The sequence below is a fragment of the Molothrus aeneus genome, chromosome 1 (genome assembly GCF_037042795.1).
Source record: "Molothrus aeneus isolate 106 chromosome 1, BPBGC_Maene_1.0, whole genome shotgun sequence".
In the NCBI taxonomy this organism is placed as follows: domain Eukaryota; kingdom Metazoa; phylum Chordata; class Aves; order Passeriformes; family Icteridae; genus Molothrus; species Molothrus aeneus.
In genome coordinates, this window is record NC_089646.1 from 14983044 (window position 1) to 15002600 (window position 19557).

General features: G+C 41.7%; 1 protein-coding gene across 6 annotated transcripts in view; it reads left to right on the forward strand.

Moving 5' to 3' along the window:
* Positions 1 to 408: 408 nt before the first annotated feature.
* ARHGAP12 (Rho GTPase activating protein 12) overlaps positions 409 to 19557 on the forward strand; it is a 73114-nt gene continuing 53965 nt past the window's right edge. For 5 of the 6 annotated variants that reach the window (XM_066551739.1, XM_066551755.1, XM_066551747.1 and 2 more), the window contains exons 1-2: positions 409 to 521; positions 6046 to 6797. In XM_066551739.1, coding sequence (XP_066407836.1) covers positions 6129 to 6797 — 669 coding nt within the window. In that variant the 5' untranslated portion in view covers positions 409 to 521; positions 6046 to 6128. Of the gene's footprint in view, positions 522 to 6045; positions 6798 to 19557 lie in introns of those variants that run through there. The other variant, XM_066551777.1, reaches the window with a different exon arrangement.

Sequence of the window (19557 nt, forward strand, 5' to 3'; positions counted from 1 at the left end):
AACAATGTTTGAAAACTTTTTTAATATAGTAAGAGATACCAAGCAAGTTAACTCGAAATAAACGTCAAGGACTATTTATTATTATTTCTTTTTGGGCAACTACCTAGAAAAAGTGGTTTCTTCAGGTATAGTCTATTAAGCAGTCAGACCGACCCTGTTTGCAGGGAGGAAGGTGCGTGGTTTTTGTTTTCCCTCTGTTCGTTTCAGCAGGGACAGAAAGGCCTGGGTGTTTCACACACCGCATCACTCGGGAGCTGTTGGCATCGCTCCAGCCGCCGCACCGGAGCGCTCCAGCAGCGCACGGCGAGGCGGACCGCAGGACGGACAGACGGACCGGTGCGATCGCCGATTTCTCACCGGGGGCCGGGCGGTCCCGGGCACCGCCCCCGCCCCACCCCCGCCCGGGCCCGCCCCGGCACGTGACCCGCGGTGACGCCGCCGTGCCCCGGAGCCGACACTCGCCGGGGCCGCGGCGGGAGCGGAGCGGGAGTCGTCGCAGCCGGAGGGGGCCCGGGCGGCAGGTGGGTGGCTGCGCCGCGCCCCTCGGCCCGCCGGGGAGGGAGGGCGGGGACGGGGATGGGGACGAGCGCGGCGCTGCCGCCGCCGGGACGGCCGGGCAGGGCTGGGTGGCCCCGCGGGGGATCGTCCGCGCCCGGGCCGGCGCAGGGGCCGCAGCCCCCCGGGGCCGCCCTGCCGCTCCCGGGGCGCCTCGCGGAGCGCTCCCCGCGCCCGCCGGGGCTCCGGGCGGCGCCGCCCCGCGCTGCCCCCGGCGGCGGCGGCGGCTCCGTTCCGCGGGCGGCGCCGGGAGCGCTGAGTCGGCGGCGCCGGGAGGCAGCTCCGCACCTGGGCGCCGCCGCGGGCCGCGCTGCCGGGCGGTGGGGCCGGGCCGCCCGCGCTGCCGTGTGCGAGCGGCGCCCGCTCACCTGCAGGAGACAAAGGGAGGCAGCGGCGGCCCCGCCGCCCTTCCCGGGCGCCCCCGCCGGGCCGGGGGGATCTGCCGCCCTTGTGTGAACTTGAGCGCGGTAACTTGGGGTGGCTGGGCCGGGCTGGCCGGGGCGGCCGAGCCGCGCTATTTATAGCCAGCCCTCGCAGTCAACAACTTAACAAAAGCCCGCACCGAGGAGCGAGCGGGGCTGGCAGGGAGAGAGGGAGGGAGGGAGCCAGCGGGGGGAGGGGGGCGCGGGCTGCAGCGGCGCTGAAAAGTTGTCCTGACACTTGTTTAAAATGCATCGCTTATTCAGTGCTCTGAGTCACGGGCAATTATTAAATGGTTGCTTATTATGCCTCTAGCGTTTAAAGACGGGTGAGCTCCGGGTAGGTAGTTTACTTGCGAGTAGTGCTCGATTTCGAAGTGTGTTTGAGGAAAGAGCGAAGGGCTGAGCTTGTTTTCATAGAGCTTGTGAGTTGTCTGTGTTTTGGTTATATCTGTCGTTTCCATTTGCCTCTATTTGTATGCAACTTTTGCACGCTTTCAATGCGTGCTTTGCAGAGGGTGGCTCTTGCAGGCGCTGGTCTGCAGGAGAATACTGGCTGTGGAGTCAGGTGTGCTGGACAAGCAGTGATGCCCCTTGGGAAGAAAGGTACGAATGGGTTTGAAGTCTGACCAGGGATCATTCTCCCAGGCAGTGGTCATGCAGATACAGCTTGAACCCCTAAGAAAACTGCCCAGGGAGAAGCAGAATCATGGAATCTATTGAGGTGTAGCCAGGGTATCTCATCTGGCCTGAACTGTTAAGAATTTATCTTAATTTAGCCTTCATAATTGAGTTTATTTCTGTATCAGCACTGCGCAAGGGTTCATTTCGGTAGTGGATGGAGTTTGATGCTGAAAATGGAAAAAGATTACACAAGTCAACTGCTGCTGCTTTGTAGGACACTGTGAACAAGGTCACACAAAGAAATTTAAAGCGATCCGTTAGTACTCAGTAGCATTTTTAACAATTTATCATCCGTTTGTATTGGAAAGTAAGTAACAATTCCCTGTCCCCAGAAAGGGCTTTTTTCTTTTTTTTTTCCCTTCCCTAGAGGAAAATAAAAGAAATGGCAAAAAGTATTTTAGGTTATTTCCCAAGACTCAGTTACCTGGTTCTGGAAGATGAGAAGTAAATGCTCTGTGCCTGATAATTTCAAAAGAGAGGGTGGGGGTCAGTCTTGATAATGCTGAAGGTAGGGGATCATATCTCATACAATACATGTAGGGGATCATATCTCATACAATACATGAGCATACTATATGTGTATCACATATGATCATATTTATGATTCTGTGTCTTAGGACCGTGCTTCTTTCAAGCATTTCCATGGACTTCAGGATCAATCGAGAGAGCACCATTCTGTAGCTAAGACTGAATGCTGTGAGGAGGTGAGGGTGCAGCTGCAGGGTTCAGGTTGCTCCAGGAAAGGCTGAGCTCTGAGCAGACCTACAGCTCTCCGAACCCTGCCTGGCTGAGGGTGATTGGAGCTGTCACATCGGCTCTAGGTAAAAATAGTCTCGTTTTGTGGGGACGCACATAAAAATGTAGCTAGAGGCGAGGGTTGGCATGCCGAACCCCTGGTGCTGCGTGTGCACCCGCTTGTGGGGAGACTTCCCCGGAGCCCCGAGTGCGGAGCGGGCAGGGCCGGCCCCCGGTGCCGGGAGCAGCGGAGCCGATGGGGCAGGGCCGGCCCCCGGCACCGGGAGCAGCGGAGCCGATGGGGCAGGGCCGGCCCCCGGCACCGGGAGCAGCGGAGCCGATGGGGCAGGGCCGGCCCCCGGCACCGGGAGCAGCGGAGCCGATGGGGCAGGGCCGGCCCGGGCAGGGGCGCGCCCGCGGGCGGAGGGGGGAAGGGAGGAGCTGACCTCTGCGAACACCCAGGGCTGGCAGCCTTAGTCAGCCTTCGCTGAGTAAGAGATGGGAACGGTTCCATGGCAGCCGGAGTCCGAAGGCATCTCTCTGCCCCGGTGTGGAGTGAGAGCCCTGCTCCCCTCTGCCGCACCCGGTGCCCTGCCTGCCCTCACCAGGCTCCGCTCCCGTGGGACAGCGGGAATGCTCCGTGAAATGGTGGCTTGTGTGTCCAAGTGGGGATGTGACCCACCTTAGATCACTTGCCAGTAGCGATTGGGGTTTTCTTCACCAGGAGAAAAGCGAGGTCTGAGTCTCTTTTTTGGTGTTCATGAACATAGGTTTTCTTAGTGAGGCCATTTGTTAGTGATCTCAGATAGATTTGTAAAATCTCAGATACTGAGACTTTATTTAAGGTATGAAAGCTTACAGATGTTCTCTGTGGAAGTAAATGATTTTTCATACTTACCATCCTCTAATTAGAGTAGTTCAACTTTCTTTACCAATGTGGATGCCATCGAGCATGGCAGGTAAATGGTAAGGAATAAAAATACTGTGAGGTTACAAGGGCTGAGCAGCTGTACCACTTCAGCTGTTGGCTGGTAGCACAGTGAAGTCAGTACTCCAGGTGTCAATATTGTGCATTCACACCTGCATTGTTGTGAGCCCCTTGCAGCAGAGGTTTGACCAAGGCTCCTGTGGCTCTTTAAACTGTGTTCTGTGAGACAGCTTCATGAAAGGGCATTACCATTACCTGTCCCCTGGGCTGCACAGAGAGTACAGGCAGTCTACCTTTTGTGACACGAGAGCTGCATTAAAAAATTAAAGCAAAACAAAAATTAATTCATTTGAATCTGTGAACTCAAGGCATGGTAGTTGTTTGCTGATCTTCAGGGTTAATTTCCCACCTATACCATACATACTTCTTGCTTTTTTGGGTTGAGGAGGAGAATTAGAGTCTTGCTCGATCATGATGATGTGATCTGTTTGTAAATCTGTTTTAGTATTCTGGCTGAACACAGCCTGTCTCTCTTTAATCATATGTTCAACATTACCAAATGTTTGCTATTGACTTGATAATTTTGCAGCTTGGATGAAAGACCAAAAATTGCGCTGCTTATTTTTGTTGTTTCTTTTTTGTTGTTATTTTTTGGAAATGGATTAGGCTGCAAAACTGACTTCAAAAGTGGGTAGAGCTATTTTTATAGCAGTTCTGTTTTATTTAACTTGTATTATTCAAAATTTTGGGTTTTTTTAAGCATAGCATGCAACCTGTTGAACCTTTCTGCTTTAAAAAAATGTTAACCATGCATTCTCAATAAGTTGTCATATGGAACCGGCAAAAAAGGAATGACAAATCCAAGCTTTTAAACATTTTTTTAGTTCTGTGGGAAACCAGAGGCTTATGTTCTCTCTTTGGTTTCTGTGTGGGAGAAAGCTTTTGAATGGATCCCTGTCCTATGGTTCAGCTTTTTGAGGTAACAGAGCTTTGAGGTAGAATGCAGCTTGGTAAGACTTGCATTTTTCTGGTGTCTGACCTGGAAGCCGTGAAAGGGGTTGATAGCAGCTTTGAAGAAGTGTTGGAAGGAGTCAGGTTTGCAAAGAAGAAAAAAATAGCATTTGCATGGCAGAACTTCCAAAACTGGGAAGAGAGTGGGAATAGCTGCAATTTGTTCATGTTTACCTTCTGCTGCTGTTGCTAAACAACTGCAGAGCTGCACTTAAAAACACCTATTTATGTAGAATAGCAGGTAAGCAAGTTGTTTTGTACCGAAGCTGTAAATAGACTTTGAATGTCAATGTACTATTTTATGGTAGAGAGTAAACACCAGAATCCTGGCATTCTTTTCTACTGCTTTGTGTTCCTATTGTCAGCTTTGTTGAATGTGGTACCATCATTCCTTCTGTCAAGTCTGATAAAATTGTAAACCTGGCCTTGTGGTTCTGTGTGGAACCTTGAAAACAGTGATGGCTTCCTGATTACCTGTAGGAAATGCTTCTTGGAAGTAAAATAAGATGGTCTGTGGGAGAGGGACACAGATTAAAGATGGGCACTTCTGTCTTGGTGTAATACTTGAGCTTTTTACCTTCTACTTTGTCTCTGAGTTATGATCCAAATGTATTTTTTCAAGGCTCAGGTCAAATAACAGAAATGGCAAAAGAAAATTGAATGGTCCTTAGTGGTTGCTTCTTTAAATCTCCCCAGAAGTTCTTTTCTGATGTTATTTCTGTCCTTAGTCCCATTTAGCAGCTGAGTTCACTCTGCAATTGTGTGCCTGCATGGAATCGCATTAGTTCCACTCTGTGGCAGGGTAAAGGCTACAAATCTCATCACAAAGTCTTAACTTGCAGAGCTGCAAGTTTCTCCATAACTTTTCTCATTTGTGAAATGTGCATTTAAAAATAAAAAGATGTATTTGTTAATCTTCATAAGGCTAAATATGGCAGCATTTTACTTGAATTCTCCTACTTTCTGTGTGAATGATGGAGATCTTACATGCTTTGATTTTCAAGGTTAAAAATCCTACCTTTCATGTTAGCTTACTATATTGTGTTCAGTGCAAGTTGGCAAGACTAATGCTTACCCACCCATGAATTTGGACATTGATGCTACTTGATTAAATAGAATTTGTTTGTGGGTGTGGATGCAGTGGCAGTTGTCTGGATTATAAAGATGCTGAAAAGTGCTTTTCAGAATTTTCATGTATTAGTAATTATTTCATTACCCATTTTGGTTCATAGTCCTGTTTTGTTACTGTGTCACTGTGTTTTATTTGCATTTTAAGATCTAGCCTGTAAACATTTGGCTACGTCAGGTTTTCTGTGAGGTAGATAAGTCTTCTTTGGAATATTTTGATTAAAAGTAGTGTATTAACAGTTTATTTAAGAAATTAAGCTTATATGTAAGCAAGCGATTGACTCAGATCAGTCCCCTCACCAAATCCCCAGTGATCAATCAATATTAATCAGTAATAGAAGCAATAACTAATTAATTAATGAAGCTAATGAGCCACTTGATAGCAGGAGGCTTGTGAATAGGACAGTTCAATCAGTGACCTAGGTTGTTCTACTGATTTTCTATTTCAACACTCAGAAGGATATCTGAAAATAGTGCATTTTCCCATCAATTAGTCTAAGTAGGCAGGATTTCTTCAAAATTATTTTTATCCAAAGTGCTCTTAAACAGCCACTTGATTACATATACTTTTTTTTTTTCTTACAGCTCTGAACATTAACAGGAAAATAACACTGAAACAGAATGTCGCTTACCTTTTGTCTGAAAAGGTGAAATATTTTCAGATAGAAATGGCTGATAAGGGTGGGAAGATGCTTCCAGGACAATTTTACATTCAAGTGGAGTATGACTATGAGTATGAGGCCAAGGACAAGAAAATTGTGATCAAGCAAGGGGAGAAATACATCTTAGTGAAAAAGACTAATGATGATTGGTGGCAAGTCAAAAGAGACGAAAATTCCAAACCCTTTTATGTGCCAGCTCAATATGTGAAGGAAATACCCCGGAAAGCACTGATGCCACCTGTGAAGCAGGCAAGCATGCTGCCAAATAACACCTTGAAGTTGACACATGGATTACAGAGATCAACAGAAAATGTGAATAAGTCCCCAGAGCTTTCTAGTTTTGGAAAATCTTCTCCAGTTCAAGTGTCTTGCTTAGTTCGAGATGCCAATCAAAATCTGGGACCGAACAATAGCCCCTGTCAAACTTTTGGTTTGAGTCTGGACCTTACCCAGAACAATGGAAAACTTAACAATGAGTTGCAATCTCCCAAGGTTTCCAATCAGTTTAGAACCATTTCCATGGGTCATTTCCCAGGTCCAGAGTTCTTGGAAATAGAGAAGACCAGCTTTTTGCATGAACAATCTTGTGATTCAGCAGGAGAAGGCTCAGAAAAAATTCACCAAGATTCAGAGTCTGGAGATGAACTCAGTAGTAGTTCCACAGAACAAGTGCAGGTAAGCTGAAAAATGGCCACCATGTCTGGTTTGTTTTGTTTTGTTATTGCCATAGTTGTCTGCTACTGTTTTGAGACTTATTCCCAAAAATTTCCAGTTGTTCAAATAAAAATGTCTTCTCTCAGCATGAAATTGTTACTAAAATCGGAACAGTTCATGTGTTTAGTTCTTGCAGAATTTCTGTGCTATGGGAATTGATTCCATTTACATTATTCTGTGATTTAAAGAAAGAACAATAGTGTTTCCATATTAAGATTGTTTTAATATGACATGGAATTTGGGTTGTATTTTCTTTCAGAGGAAGGGAGCCTACTGCTGTAACTCCTCATGACTTGGCCTGAAGTTACTCTCAGTTTTCCCTAAGTGTGTATAGATAATATAAGAACTGTAAATGAATGTCTTGATGGGTTTAATTACATTAAGTCTTATATGGAGTTGAATTTCTGGCTTGATCATTTTATTTGTAGACTGTTTTAATGAGTCAGCCCTGCCAATTTTGCTTCTCACAACTTTACCCTGGATTAAAACTCAAAACATGTGAGTTTGTTAATTAGTATGGAAGAATCTCAGGAATGATGTACTCCTACTTCTGGTTCAAAACTGAGCATTGACGGCCTTTGTCCTTGGTAAAGCAGTTTTGCTCACTTCTTAATTTTGTTTTAACAGGCAACCCCCACCCCCATCAAAAGATTAGAACTCTGACTTAATCAGGTCACTTCTGGTACGGGTAACCAAGTTAATTAGTCTGTTGTAATCCAGGTTTGCTCTTAAACCAGTGATGTATGTGTGCATACACATAGTTATATATTTATATATGTGTGTATGTAGATAATTCCCCCACCTCACACTTGCCTTCCCCATCTTTCTTTAGGGACATGTTAAATTCTGTTCAAAGCTCCCTACTCTAGAACTTAATCTATAGTGTGAAACTGTTTTTGCTTGGATAAAAACTGATTGTTACAGTAAATCCCACTTGGCAGCATGTGTTCAGAGTACCAGAGTTTCTCAAATCAAACTTGATGCTAACTTTAGATGTGAAAAGTTTTACCATTGAGAGCTGTGAATCAGTACTTTGCTAATAAGGAACAATGAAGACAAAGCTGCTTAGGAACAAGTCAACATGGGAAGATCTTAAAGATACAAGATTGATTAGGTGAATTACAGAGTCTTGAACTGTGTGTATGTATATTTATTGTAATATGTAGAATCTGTAGTTTTCAATATCCTACTATGTTCTTGGCCTCACTCTTGATATTCAGAGTTTCTATAGGTATGGGACATCATGTCTCTAATATTTGTATATTTTATGTTAGTTTTAACTTCATCACCCCTCCCACAAATATTGTGGAATGAATGGGATTACTGAATTTAATTTATTCAGTAATATCTTTCCTATGCAGTGTGAGAATCCATGAACTTTCTTGCACTTTCTTTATAGCACTGCCCTAGCTCAGTGTAGTTGATGTGAACCACTCAGAACTTGGCACGATAAAGTGATTACTGGATATTTATTTTAGAAGTGTGTGTTGGCATGTTACGGCCATATTAATCAATTGCCAAACACATTATGAAAATACCAAGGAATGTTTAGAAAGTATATCCTACTTGAAATAGTTTACTACATTAGAATTTATATTACATGGTAGGACAGTTCCTTCTTCGGTGTTGACTATAATTTGATGCATTTCCTTCTCTAAAGCAGATGGAATTAATATTACATGGGTGTCTTTTGTCAATAATAAATATATGGGCTGCAGCTCAGTTTCCACTGGACTTTGTGCCTCTTGATGCAGCGACACTTAATCTTTTCACCATTCTTCCCTCTCCCCCTTATACTTTATTTAATGCTACAACTGATTTATAAATTTATATTTGAGTGGGGCAGCAATGCATGTATTGTAGACACTGTGTTATGGGAGGTCTGGAGGGGGGGAGTTTTCAGTGTTTAAGAATAACAAATGCTAAAAATGCGACATTTTGGCTGTGGAAAATGCTTGGCAGTTTCACTTGCCATTATGAGAATCTTGAGCAACAAGAGTGTGGATGCTTGCTATGCCTTGCAGTTTGCCTTATTTTGTAACTTAATCTCATGGTGCACAATTGCAAGCTCTTTAAATACAATGAAAATGTTTGACATTTAGTAGCCGTGGGGATTAAAGCAGTGGTAGAACTGATGTCACCGTTAGCTCAGTCTAGATGTTCAGAATGCCAGCCTTCTCCTCACTGGAACAGCTTGGCAGTTTTTTTAGAATTCTTTCAATAATGAGCATTGTTTAGTAGAAATCAGCTGTGTAGAAAGTAATGGCTCAGAAAGCTGTTTTTATTGCTCTTAGTCTGTAGTGAGAACATCAAGTTCCTGGCTTTCACGCACAAACAGGATTTCACTTCACAAGACTGACTGCTTCTCCCTCCCCTGCCTGCTGTGGAGTTCAGTTTTATGCAGTCTGCATTATAATAAACTCTAAGCTACAGGTGTTTTCTCTTAAATTTGTAAGATTAGAAGCTAGAATTACCTTAATAATGCCTTCAGTAATGTCAGTAATTTTTTCGTGGTGTTAAGGTGATAGCATTCAGCTAGAATTACCTTAATAATGCCTTCAGTAATGTCAGTAATTTTTTCGTGGTGTTAAGGTGATAGCATTCAGCTTTAGCCTGACCTTCAATGTGTTTTCACTATCCTTGAGTACAAATATATGAGATATAGAAGAATGCTTCTCTTGTGAGATCTTTCTAAGAAGTGGCTACATTATTCTCAGAAGATTATCCTCCTCCTCCTTTCCAGTAATGAAGTGCTGGTTCTGCAGCTGTACAGTCTCGAAGTCATAGGCTTGCTGGCTGTGGAAATACTGGAAGATCCAGAGCCTCCAAAGTAATGCAAAAAGGAAGGATTTTTTAGCAGATGGAATATGTGAAGTGAAGGACAGAGAGGTGACAGTGTGAGCAGAAGTATTTGCTAATGAAGATGTAGCAAGGGGTTTGGTAGAGAGAAACATCAGGACTGGATAATGAACATTTTTGACATTTTATGCAAAGAAATGACAACTGTTGTTTGCCACTCTGGTGGATAAGGCATTGTAAGAACCATAGGTTAGTTTATGGACTTGAACTGTGGGAGGCTGGAGGTAATTAGAGGAAGTAGGGCTTGAGAGGAAACAAGCTTCAGTTTAACCAGATTTAAATCTCTGGTGTTGACAGTAACTGCAGTCGAATTGGAACTGAATGAAATGGTTTGAGTGAATGCACAGCTGGGTGTAAGAATCACTGAGACAATGGTGGTACTCAAAGCTGTGAGAATCAATGAAGTTCAATAAAATTTTAGGAAAATGGTGTCAGGTGTCATCCTCTGATCCCAAGGAAAGGGCAAAAGTATTCCTCAGGGAGGCCAAGGATATGGGGAAGAAGGAAAGTTCTGAGTGATTCTTTAGCAGATATGGACAGTACTTGAAAGAAGCAGATGGGATGTCTGAGCAGTATGCAGTAGAAGCAGAGACCTAGGTAATTGTTCTGAAGTAAAAAAAGAATAAAAAAAACGACTTACATGTTCAGGCATGCCTAAACAGGCAGGAAAAGCTGAAGCAAAAGGAGAAGACATTAAAAGTGGTCTTTAAAAAGCACCTTAGGCAATGCTTCCCTTCTTACCGAGTTTTGAGAGAGAAGGTGTGCAGACAGGGAGAGTCGGATAAGTTCAGAGATCATGTTAAGAATGTTTAGGTGATATCTTTGAGGATGATACTTTATGATAAAATTACAGACAGAAATTAAAATCTGCTTTTGGCAATGCTAATGGATAACCTATGGGAAATAACTTTCTTTCTGATGCATGTTACCTCCTCTTTTGTCATGGGAGACCTAGAATGTATTTAGGAGTAAATACATGGCACTGTCTATATGTGACTTTTTATGCTTATTAAAAGTTACTTTTAGCAGCAGGTTGGTTTTAATCATTATAAATATAGACAGTGACCTATTTGCAAAGATTGTTCTGTCTTTCATCCTCTTTAGTAATTGACTATTGCATAAACTGTGAAGCACTAAAGGGGATTATCACTAGGATGGCTGTTTTGCTTTGATTAATTCTGAGTAGTAAAGATCTTAAAGAGCTCTTTCTGTCTTGCCTTTGCAATTTCTGTGGGATTGCAGTAACTTTTTAGTCAGGAAAATAAAATATTTTCTGTTTCTGTGGATGTCAGCATATCTTCTGGAGATCTTGGTGTTCTTGGCTTTGTCATTTAGTTGAAAGACTGGTGGCAGGTTATTGGTGTTAGAGTGCCTTGCTGGTCAAACATTAAACCTCTTAAATAAATGGCTATCACTGTTTTGCTGGCCACAAAATCAGTTTGCTTTTATGATAAAAAATTTCATGTTATTTTTTTAAATTTCATTCATTTGTCCAAGAGATGAGTAATTTGACAGTATGAAGGAAGCATGCAAGATTTTTTTCTTAATAAAACTGAGCATGTTTGCAGATTCATGGTGATATGTATAATGTAGTAGCTTGAATTATGTTTTAAGTACCATCCTTTACACTCTTACCTTCTTAAAAACAGCATTTGTTATTCTAATGATGTTAAATACTGAAATATGCACATTATAATGAGGTGAAGAATAACTTTCAATGACAAGGAACTAAAAGCTTTATAATTTAAGGAGTTTTCTAAAACATTATTTTAATATTTTTTTCCGGGATTTCGATAGCTGCTGCTAGAGCTTTGTAAACAGCTTGAAATGATTGCTAAATTATGTTAATAACTCAAAGGTTCTGGACAGATAATATTAAGGAATATTTTTCCTGGCTGGTTTTGTGTATGTGGGTTGTTTATTTTTCCCTAGGCAGTGTCAATAGGTATGGATAGTTTCACTTTACAGTGCTGCTGTTTGTGATCAGCTCAGCCTCTGTAGTTTTAATATGTAATTCAGGTTGCTGATAGTTCTCCCTCTCGGTCCAGGTGAGTAAATCTGGATTTAGGTGCCCTAAAATGAGCAACCCTTGTGTTCCACAAACACTGCCGACATCCCATATGCTCCTCTGCACATTCCTGCTGCAAATCAGATTGAGCTTCCTTAAAAAAATAAACAGCAAGCACCACTGTTATCTGTGTGAGGCAGTTGTCAGAAAATCACGACCTGTGAGACAAGTTGGTTTTAGTTGAGTGGCTTGTTCTAATACTGGTGTTGGAATGCTCAGCTCAGTAAGCTACAGATCTGCTTGGTACATGCAGCTTTGTGTTGTGCTCTCAGACTTGAAACAAACATCTAGTGCACTGTCAAAATTCTGCAAGTGCCAACACAGTTTTTTGACTCTTGTACCCCTATTTACCCTAATTTCATGCAGAAAATGATGAAGTGGAACTTTGAAGGCACTGATTAAGAGGTGTAAACCTGTGGCTTTTATCCTGGTAGAATTACTTCCTAGCTCAAATGAAGCTCAAGCTGCACTGCCTAAGGAATAACAGTCATATTATGGAATTGATTTTTCTGTTTTTACATAGAAAAGTGTAATTTCTAGTGTGCAATGTGTGAGTTTTGGTGCATGCTGTCCCCTGCCTTTTCTTTTGAATTCGTGCCAGGTGCCAGCCTCAGCAGGGTGATGACAGAGTCTTTAGGGATGGTGGAGTAAATGCTTTAAAAGGAAAGCAGCCCTAGGAAAAGGAATTTGTCTCACTGCTGCCTAAGCTGAAAGAGCAAGTCCCCAGCATCTCCAGCTGCTTTCTCTTTGGCAGTGCTTCTGTCATTTGAAGTAGGGAACCACCAGACACAGAGAGGACTGTAATAGGTAAAACTCTTCTTGAGACTGTTTTGAGAATATTTGATCATTTCTTGTTCTCTCACATAACTCTGGGTACAAACAATTGCTTCTGCTATGTCTTTACCTGGTTACAATCTAGGCAGTTGTTGAATATTGCAGTGCTTGCCTATAGAACAAAGGTGCTGTTATTCTGTAGAATCCTAAAGAAAGTATCATTTGTTTCACAGCAGTGTGACAAAACATCAGGGAACGTATGACTCTGTAGAATAAAATGCAAAACACTTTTTTCCCTTTTTTTAGGCAGCTCTCTGGAATAGTAGACATTTGTGTTTAAAAAAAAGGCAAGCAAAATCTGTGCATATCTAGTACCCAAGCAGCTGATAAGTCTCTGACATGCCTTGCCAGGTATGTTTGCTTTAAAAACGATAGAGACAAATGGGTTTTGCCTTTATAGGGATTTTGTTCTTAAGCTGAGGACAATACCTCTGGACAAAACAGTCTTTCAGGATAGTAAGAACTGAGGATTTTCAAATGACTTCTGTGATTGTGAGTAACTGGACGACATACTGTTAGAATATTTGTATAAATTTTGAATTTAGCCTATCTTAAAAGGTCTTCTGACCTAGCTCTTGGGAAAAACAGTAGGTTTCTATTAGGTTGTAGTTCTATTCTGGTAGATATGAAAGTGCTAGGTTAGTGCAGAGAGGCATTCAAACAAGCATAGAGAATGTCAGTAGTAGGAAAGGGTGCAGAATGAAAATACAGAATGCAAATTTCTTGGTGTTTCTGTATTTGAAATAACATGCAGTTGCTGGCCTCTCTCATCTTGAAAAGGAGGTAATTTTGATGTATTTTCCCCCCATCTTTTGATAGTTTGTCCTAAGAGTTCGTAAACTCTTCTGACTGAGATTGTGTACAATGGAGGTTGTGTACAAGGAGGTTGTGTACAATGATGCTGTGAAGACTGGCATAGGTGTTTGGAGTCTGTATTTTAATACATTGTAGTTTTCCATCTGATAAGTTTTGTAAATGAAGGCTAGAAGTTGAAGAGCTCTCTGAATGAATCTAGGTTATTGCTTATGTTGAGTTTTGATGTTAAATTATCTGGCTTCACCTTCAGCTTATAATCAAAATAATGATTAGAAACTTGGACTCCTATTTTAAATCTGAAATTGCGTATTACATTTTGAATTTAAATAATATAGTTTTAATTATTCCCTTTTAAATTAGTTTACCTAAGGCTTCTGGATGATCTTTAGATCATCTAGTTAAATTTAAGTAACTTCCTTGTATTTTGTTTAAATGCAGTGCTGAAGAGCAGAGTTTTATGTCTGTTTTCTGCTGGCGTGTAGTGTACACAGTTGCCATCTTTTGCTTTTGTGGATTGTCGTTCAGCTGTATCACTTTGCTGCTCCCATCACCACCTGGCTCCACAAATATTTATTTCCAGTGCTGCAGGGAGGTGGTGGTGCTGGCCTGGGCAGTGTTGTCACGAGTGTGTCACTGGCCTGTAAGGAGCTCCTTTATGGCAGCCTGGATAGTCACACTCTGGTGCAAAGTCAGCAGATGTGAAGGACTCGAGGACACACTTGCCTTTTTACTGTCACTGATGTGATGGGACTCAGGCAACAAGTGTGCTTATGCAATACTGTAATAAAATGTTATGTCTGATAAAAACAAAAATACAGTTAGCAAACTTTCTGGACTCTCAGCTGGTTGTTCAACATATCTAGTAATATTGCTTGTTCCTTTATTTTCTAGAGAGCTTGAAAGATCACCAGGATATTGTTTGGAAACGATTCATGGTACCACAGAAATGTTACAGAAAGTGTTGCACATAACTATTGTTAGTCTTTTAGGTATTTAGTAAAAGCTTCATCCTGCACTAGTGTTGCAACAGTAAATGAAGTTCTTGAGTGACTTTGATTTGACTGCTTTTCCTATTGAAATTGAATGCAGGTGTATTTCCCTCCTTCCCCCAGCTCCCACCACTGAAGATTTATCAACATGCTTGGCACTATCCTTGTCAATTCTTGGCACTATCCTTGTCAAATCTTCATCCAACTGGAAAAGCTAAAATAGATGCTTGTCATGAATAGCTGCACTGTGCTTTAGGCACGGGGAACTCTGTATGTGTGTGGGTGTATATCTATGTACCCATGTTCTCTGTATATGTGAGATATAAAAAAACAGGGGCAGCTGTTCTGTTTCCTGATAGCCCTTTGATCTTGATTTGCACCTCATATAGTGTGACTACCAACTTCAAGCTTTCTCACAACAACTTCAGGAGATGTACTCATCAGTACTGTCATTTTCTGCCATCCAGATAAGTCCATTTGTCCTGGCTGTGCCTTTGCTGTGTTCATCCCTCCTGGGTGCTGCACTCTAACTTGTAATGGCATTTTCATGCTTCCCTGAGGCTGTGTGCTTTTCCTGCTGGAGGATGTGTTCCCCCATGCTGCTGGTGCCCACCTGCTATGCCAGGGTCCTGCAGTGCTTCCTCCCAGGAGAGCTTTTCACAGCCAGGCTCTGTGGCTGCCTTGCCTTAGGCAGGGAGCAGGAGCGTGGGGAGAGGCAGCGTGGCCCTGCCAGGGGCCTGCTGGTCACACAGCTCTGTCCCTCTGTCCCTCTGTCCCTCTGTCCCTCTGTCCCTCTGTCCCTCTGTCCCTCTGTCCCTCTGTCCCTCTGTCCCTCTGTCCCTCTGTCCCTCTGCTCACTGAGCTCCTCACAGTCACCCACTGCAGCCTCCCCAGTAAAAGCTCCAGCCTCCCTCTTCCCTTGCTTTCATTCTTGCCTTTGCCAGCCTGAAGGGTCGTGCTCATGTGACTGCCTGAGGAGACCCAGGGTGAGGGATGCTCAACTTGAGATAGTTTTTCTTTTTGTTCTTCCATGCTTCAGTCTCAAAGAGAGACCTGTCTCGGTGTTTCACAAAGTTGTGGGTTGTGCTCCACCAAGGTGTAAATTTTATTTTTAAGTTTTGCTTGCTTTTCAGTTAATTATATATGTAAAAACTGTATTGCATCCATTTTTGCTTTTTGCTAGTTCAGAAGTTGCTACTGTAACTATCATTTGAGCACAACTTAGAAAAACTTGTGGTTTTTTTTCTTTTATGGAAAACCAGAAAAATCCAAATCCTGAGTGTTATGCTAAAAATCTAGCTCTGAACTCTTATTCTTTTCTTATTTTGTAAATCTTTAAAGCCTCAGCAGATTGTGTCCAAACCTAAGAACTGATGATTCCCTGTACAGCATTGTGAGGGCTGTAAAACAGCTTTTTCCAGCTGCTGCAGGTCTTTGGTGTGCTGTTTATTAAAACAATTGAAGTGAACATTGTGCTGAGATGGTACTACATTGACAAATTCTTTCTTTGCAATTTCTGAGGAAAGTAGCTTGAAGGGCTGTATTTAAATTCTGTGCCCATAGATGGTCTCAGGAATTGTGTGTGCTTATTCTGCTCTCATATCATTACTGTCTATCCATAAACTGCTGCTTTGCTTCTCAAAGTATTATGTTAAATGTTAAATGGTGACTTGAGCCCCGAGCCAGCCTTCTGTGTTGCCCTTGGTGTGGATGGATCTGCTTGAGTGCAGCCTCAGAATTATAAAGTAAATAAAATTCCACAAATACTCAGTCTTTTTATATCTTCTTAAACAAAATCTGGAACAAAAATTGCTGGTTTAATATGCATTGAAGTAAAGTGGAAGTTGCATTTAAAGTGGAAGTTAATTTAACATTTTCATGTTGAAACAAAATTCAGTGAAAAATGTACACTTCGTTTTCTAGATACTGATTTGCAGAAATAGCTGTTATTGGAAATGAAAGACATTCTTGCTAGTCTAAGGAAAATAAAGAGGAAGAAAAACTGCAGAAATGCATGGCTGAGTGTTTCATGCTTTCTGTCCTTACACTGGGTGCCAACAAACTGTCTGCAAGTACAGAGAAACAGACTAAGAAATACAGTCAAAGAACAAATACTTCTATTTTCAGTAGTTGTAGAGAGGGAAAAAAAAGATGCAACCTGGTTGAGGTTCCCATGAGAATTTTATTGCTTTGTTTAATTCTGCTGTAAGCAGTACATACAGTCTATTGCTGGGTATTTTGGGAATTTTGAGAAAAGTCTGTACAATTGTGTACTTGGCTTTAGCATTTTAAAAAGCCCTCAAAAGTGATCTTAAAAAATCTCTAACTTCTTTAAGTTAGGGACAGTGGGTTGGATATATTCCTAAAAATGTTCCTCCTGCTATTCAGTATACTTTTGCAAAACAGAATCCCAGTGTTAAAACTGGAGTGATCACAGCCTGTTCTAGCTCAGTTAAATTTGAAAATGAAAAATATGTTAGAAGCACCATGGCACAGTTATGTACAGGCTTCTTTTTTGTGTGGTCTTAAACAGCTATCAAGGGCAATATTCCTGCTCTGCTCAAAATTTGAAACACCTCATATAAATATATAAATATGCTAACTGATAACACTTATTTTGCTCATCCTATTACGTCTTTTAAGGCAAAAATTTAAACTGAAGTCTTGACCTAATGTTCTCTGTATGTCTTTTCTGGCATGAGACTTGGCTTTCTGTTATCCTTCATTACCAGAAAGAAATGTTATACGTGATGTAATAGGAGGCATTCTTTGTCCTAAGTCATTAAAATACATGAGATTGAGGGGGTTCAAGCAGCCCTAACAAAAACTCAGAGTTTTGCTTGTGTGTTGTAGCACGTACATTGTCTTGAGAATAGAGGCAGTGTCTTGGGAATTTAGAAGCCCTTGTGACATTTTGTCTTAATTCTTTATATCTCTCTCCCCTCCAGTATAAATGACAGATGCCAATATATGTGGGATTTTTATGGTTTATTTAGAAATTTCAACATGCAAACTAAACAGCCAAATACTTATGTATACTGGAGGTGACAATATATAAAGAGCCTGTTAAGAGCCCAACTTATAATGGGAATTTAATTTTAAAATACTTCTCTAGTGGAGCTGTGAACTTCATTTCCATAAGTGCCAAAACCAGAGGTATTTTTCCTGGTCAGAGGAGTTTTAAACACAAAACACATGCAAAGTACTGGAAAAATCAAAAATAAATGTTAAGTATTTTTCCCATCTATTTCTTTTTGCGTTAAGGGGCAGGCTGGTGAATGTCCCATTCCAATATGCTGGGAGACAGGGAGGATTCCAAAGAAATGCAGTGTCCTAAAATACCAAAGACTCCTTTGAAAATGAAATTGTAATGTCCTCTCTAAGTCCTTATACAGTGACTTTGTCTTGCACCTTGTAAAAAAAGTCTTGCTGTCTGTCATAGAACCCACTAATTATATTCAGTGTTACACAGTAAACATGTGAGAGGATACTGGATCTGAATACAGATTTAATAAAGGAAAATCTAATACAGGGACTAGTGGGTTTTAAAGACAGGAAAGTCTAATATGGTGACCATTCTTTGAAATCTGCCAGGTGAAAATGGATTTAGATTTTTAAAATAATTTTAGATTATCTATTTTAATAATGGGATAAATTAGTAAGTGGGAGAATGATGCTTAATTTTAATTTAAAACATTACTTGTTAGCTGAAATTGTTAAATATGTTAAAGAATTTGAATAGTGTGGAAAATGGTTTTTGTGTAATCTTTAAGCTTTGGTCTTTATGAGGGAAGGTTTATGTGGAGAAAGAAGCCTATGAAAAGCCATCAAAACCATATCAAACAGCTTCTTGGTCTGAATCTTCTTCATGTTGAAGGATCTTCTCATTAATGCATCATGCTAAGCATATCAATAAAGGCATGATTTATGACAAGTGACTTTATAAAAAAATTGATACTTGTAACTTCTTGCAGCTACCAGATGCATTTTGTCATGGTGTGCCAGCCAGTGTGGCTCAACCTCTGCACTGCTGTGGCAAAAGGGGGCATAAACCTTCAGTTTCTGCTCAAAATAGATGAATCCAAATGCTAAAATGGAAAGTAGGTGTTCTCAGCAGAATTTAGCAGTTTAACATCTCCCTGCATTCCTCTGAGGGGATTTATGGCTGCAAGGCTCATCTTGAGGCTTCACTGGAGCTTTTGTTATGATTGCTGCGCTGTTGCTGTGCCAGATAGTTTGCCTGTCCTCTAATCCCCATTTCAGTGGCAATCAGAAATGCACAGCTAACACTTCCAGTAAGTGTTATTTAGGAGATAGAGCTAATCACCCTCCATACTCAATTACTGCTCTTGTGAAGACAAAAGCATTTGGAGCAATGTTAGCCTAAAGCCTATTCAGGCACTTAAATTTTCCCAATAAGCTTTTTATCTTTAATATAGCTGTTATACTAAATCTGGCTGAACAGCAAAATCTTAACAGTCATCCAGCAGGATAAGCTCTGGCACTGCCAGCAGTGCTGCTGAAGGCTCTCTGGGCAGTGGACTGATCAGCTTTCAGCACTGTTACTCTACAGACCCTCGTGGGACCTGGAATCCAGAGCTCCTACAATGCCTGCACTTGCATAATTCACCTTTTTATATGAGCTCAGTGGAAATCTCGCTGAAAAACAACACAGAAATCAACAGCCAAGTATTAGTGTATCCAGTAATTCAAAATACATTAATTATTAATTAATTTTTCTCTTGAGACTCCCAGAAAGTTCAGCTTCCATTCCACCTGTGTTTTCTGCAGATGAACACCAGCTTTCAAGAACAGCTTCATGTGCAGAGCATTGCTATATACTCAAGCAAACATACCTGTCCTTTAAAGCATTTTTCCCCCTGACAGCTTGGCAGACAGTGCTGCCATACTTCATGACACTTGCAGTTTCAATGAGAACGTTCTCCAAAGGATGGTGGCTCCAGCTGATCCTCTGAATGCTGAGCTCGGAGTTGGAATTCAGCAGCATGGGGGAGGGCTGGGCACTGCTCACTGCCTGGTGCTTAATCAGCATGAAACCATTAGCAAATTCTTGCCATCTCAGCTATAATGTACTGCTAATAGGTTTGCTTTATTGCAAAGGACAGTCAAAAAAGCCTGGAATGTTTTAGTAATT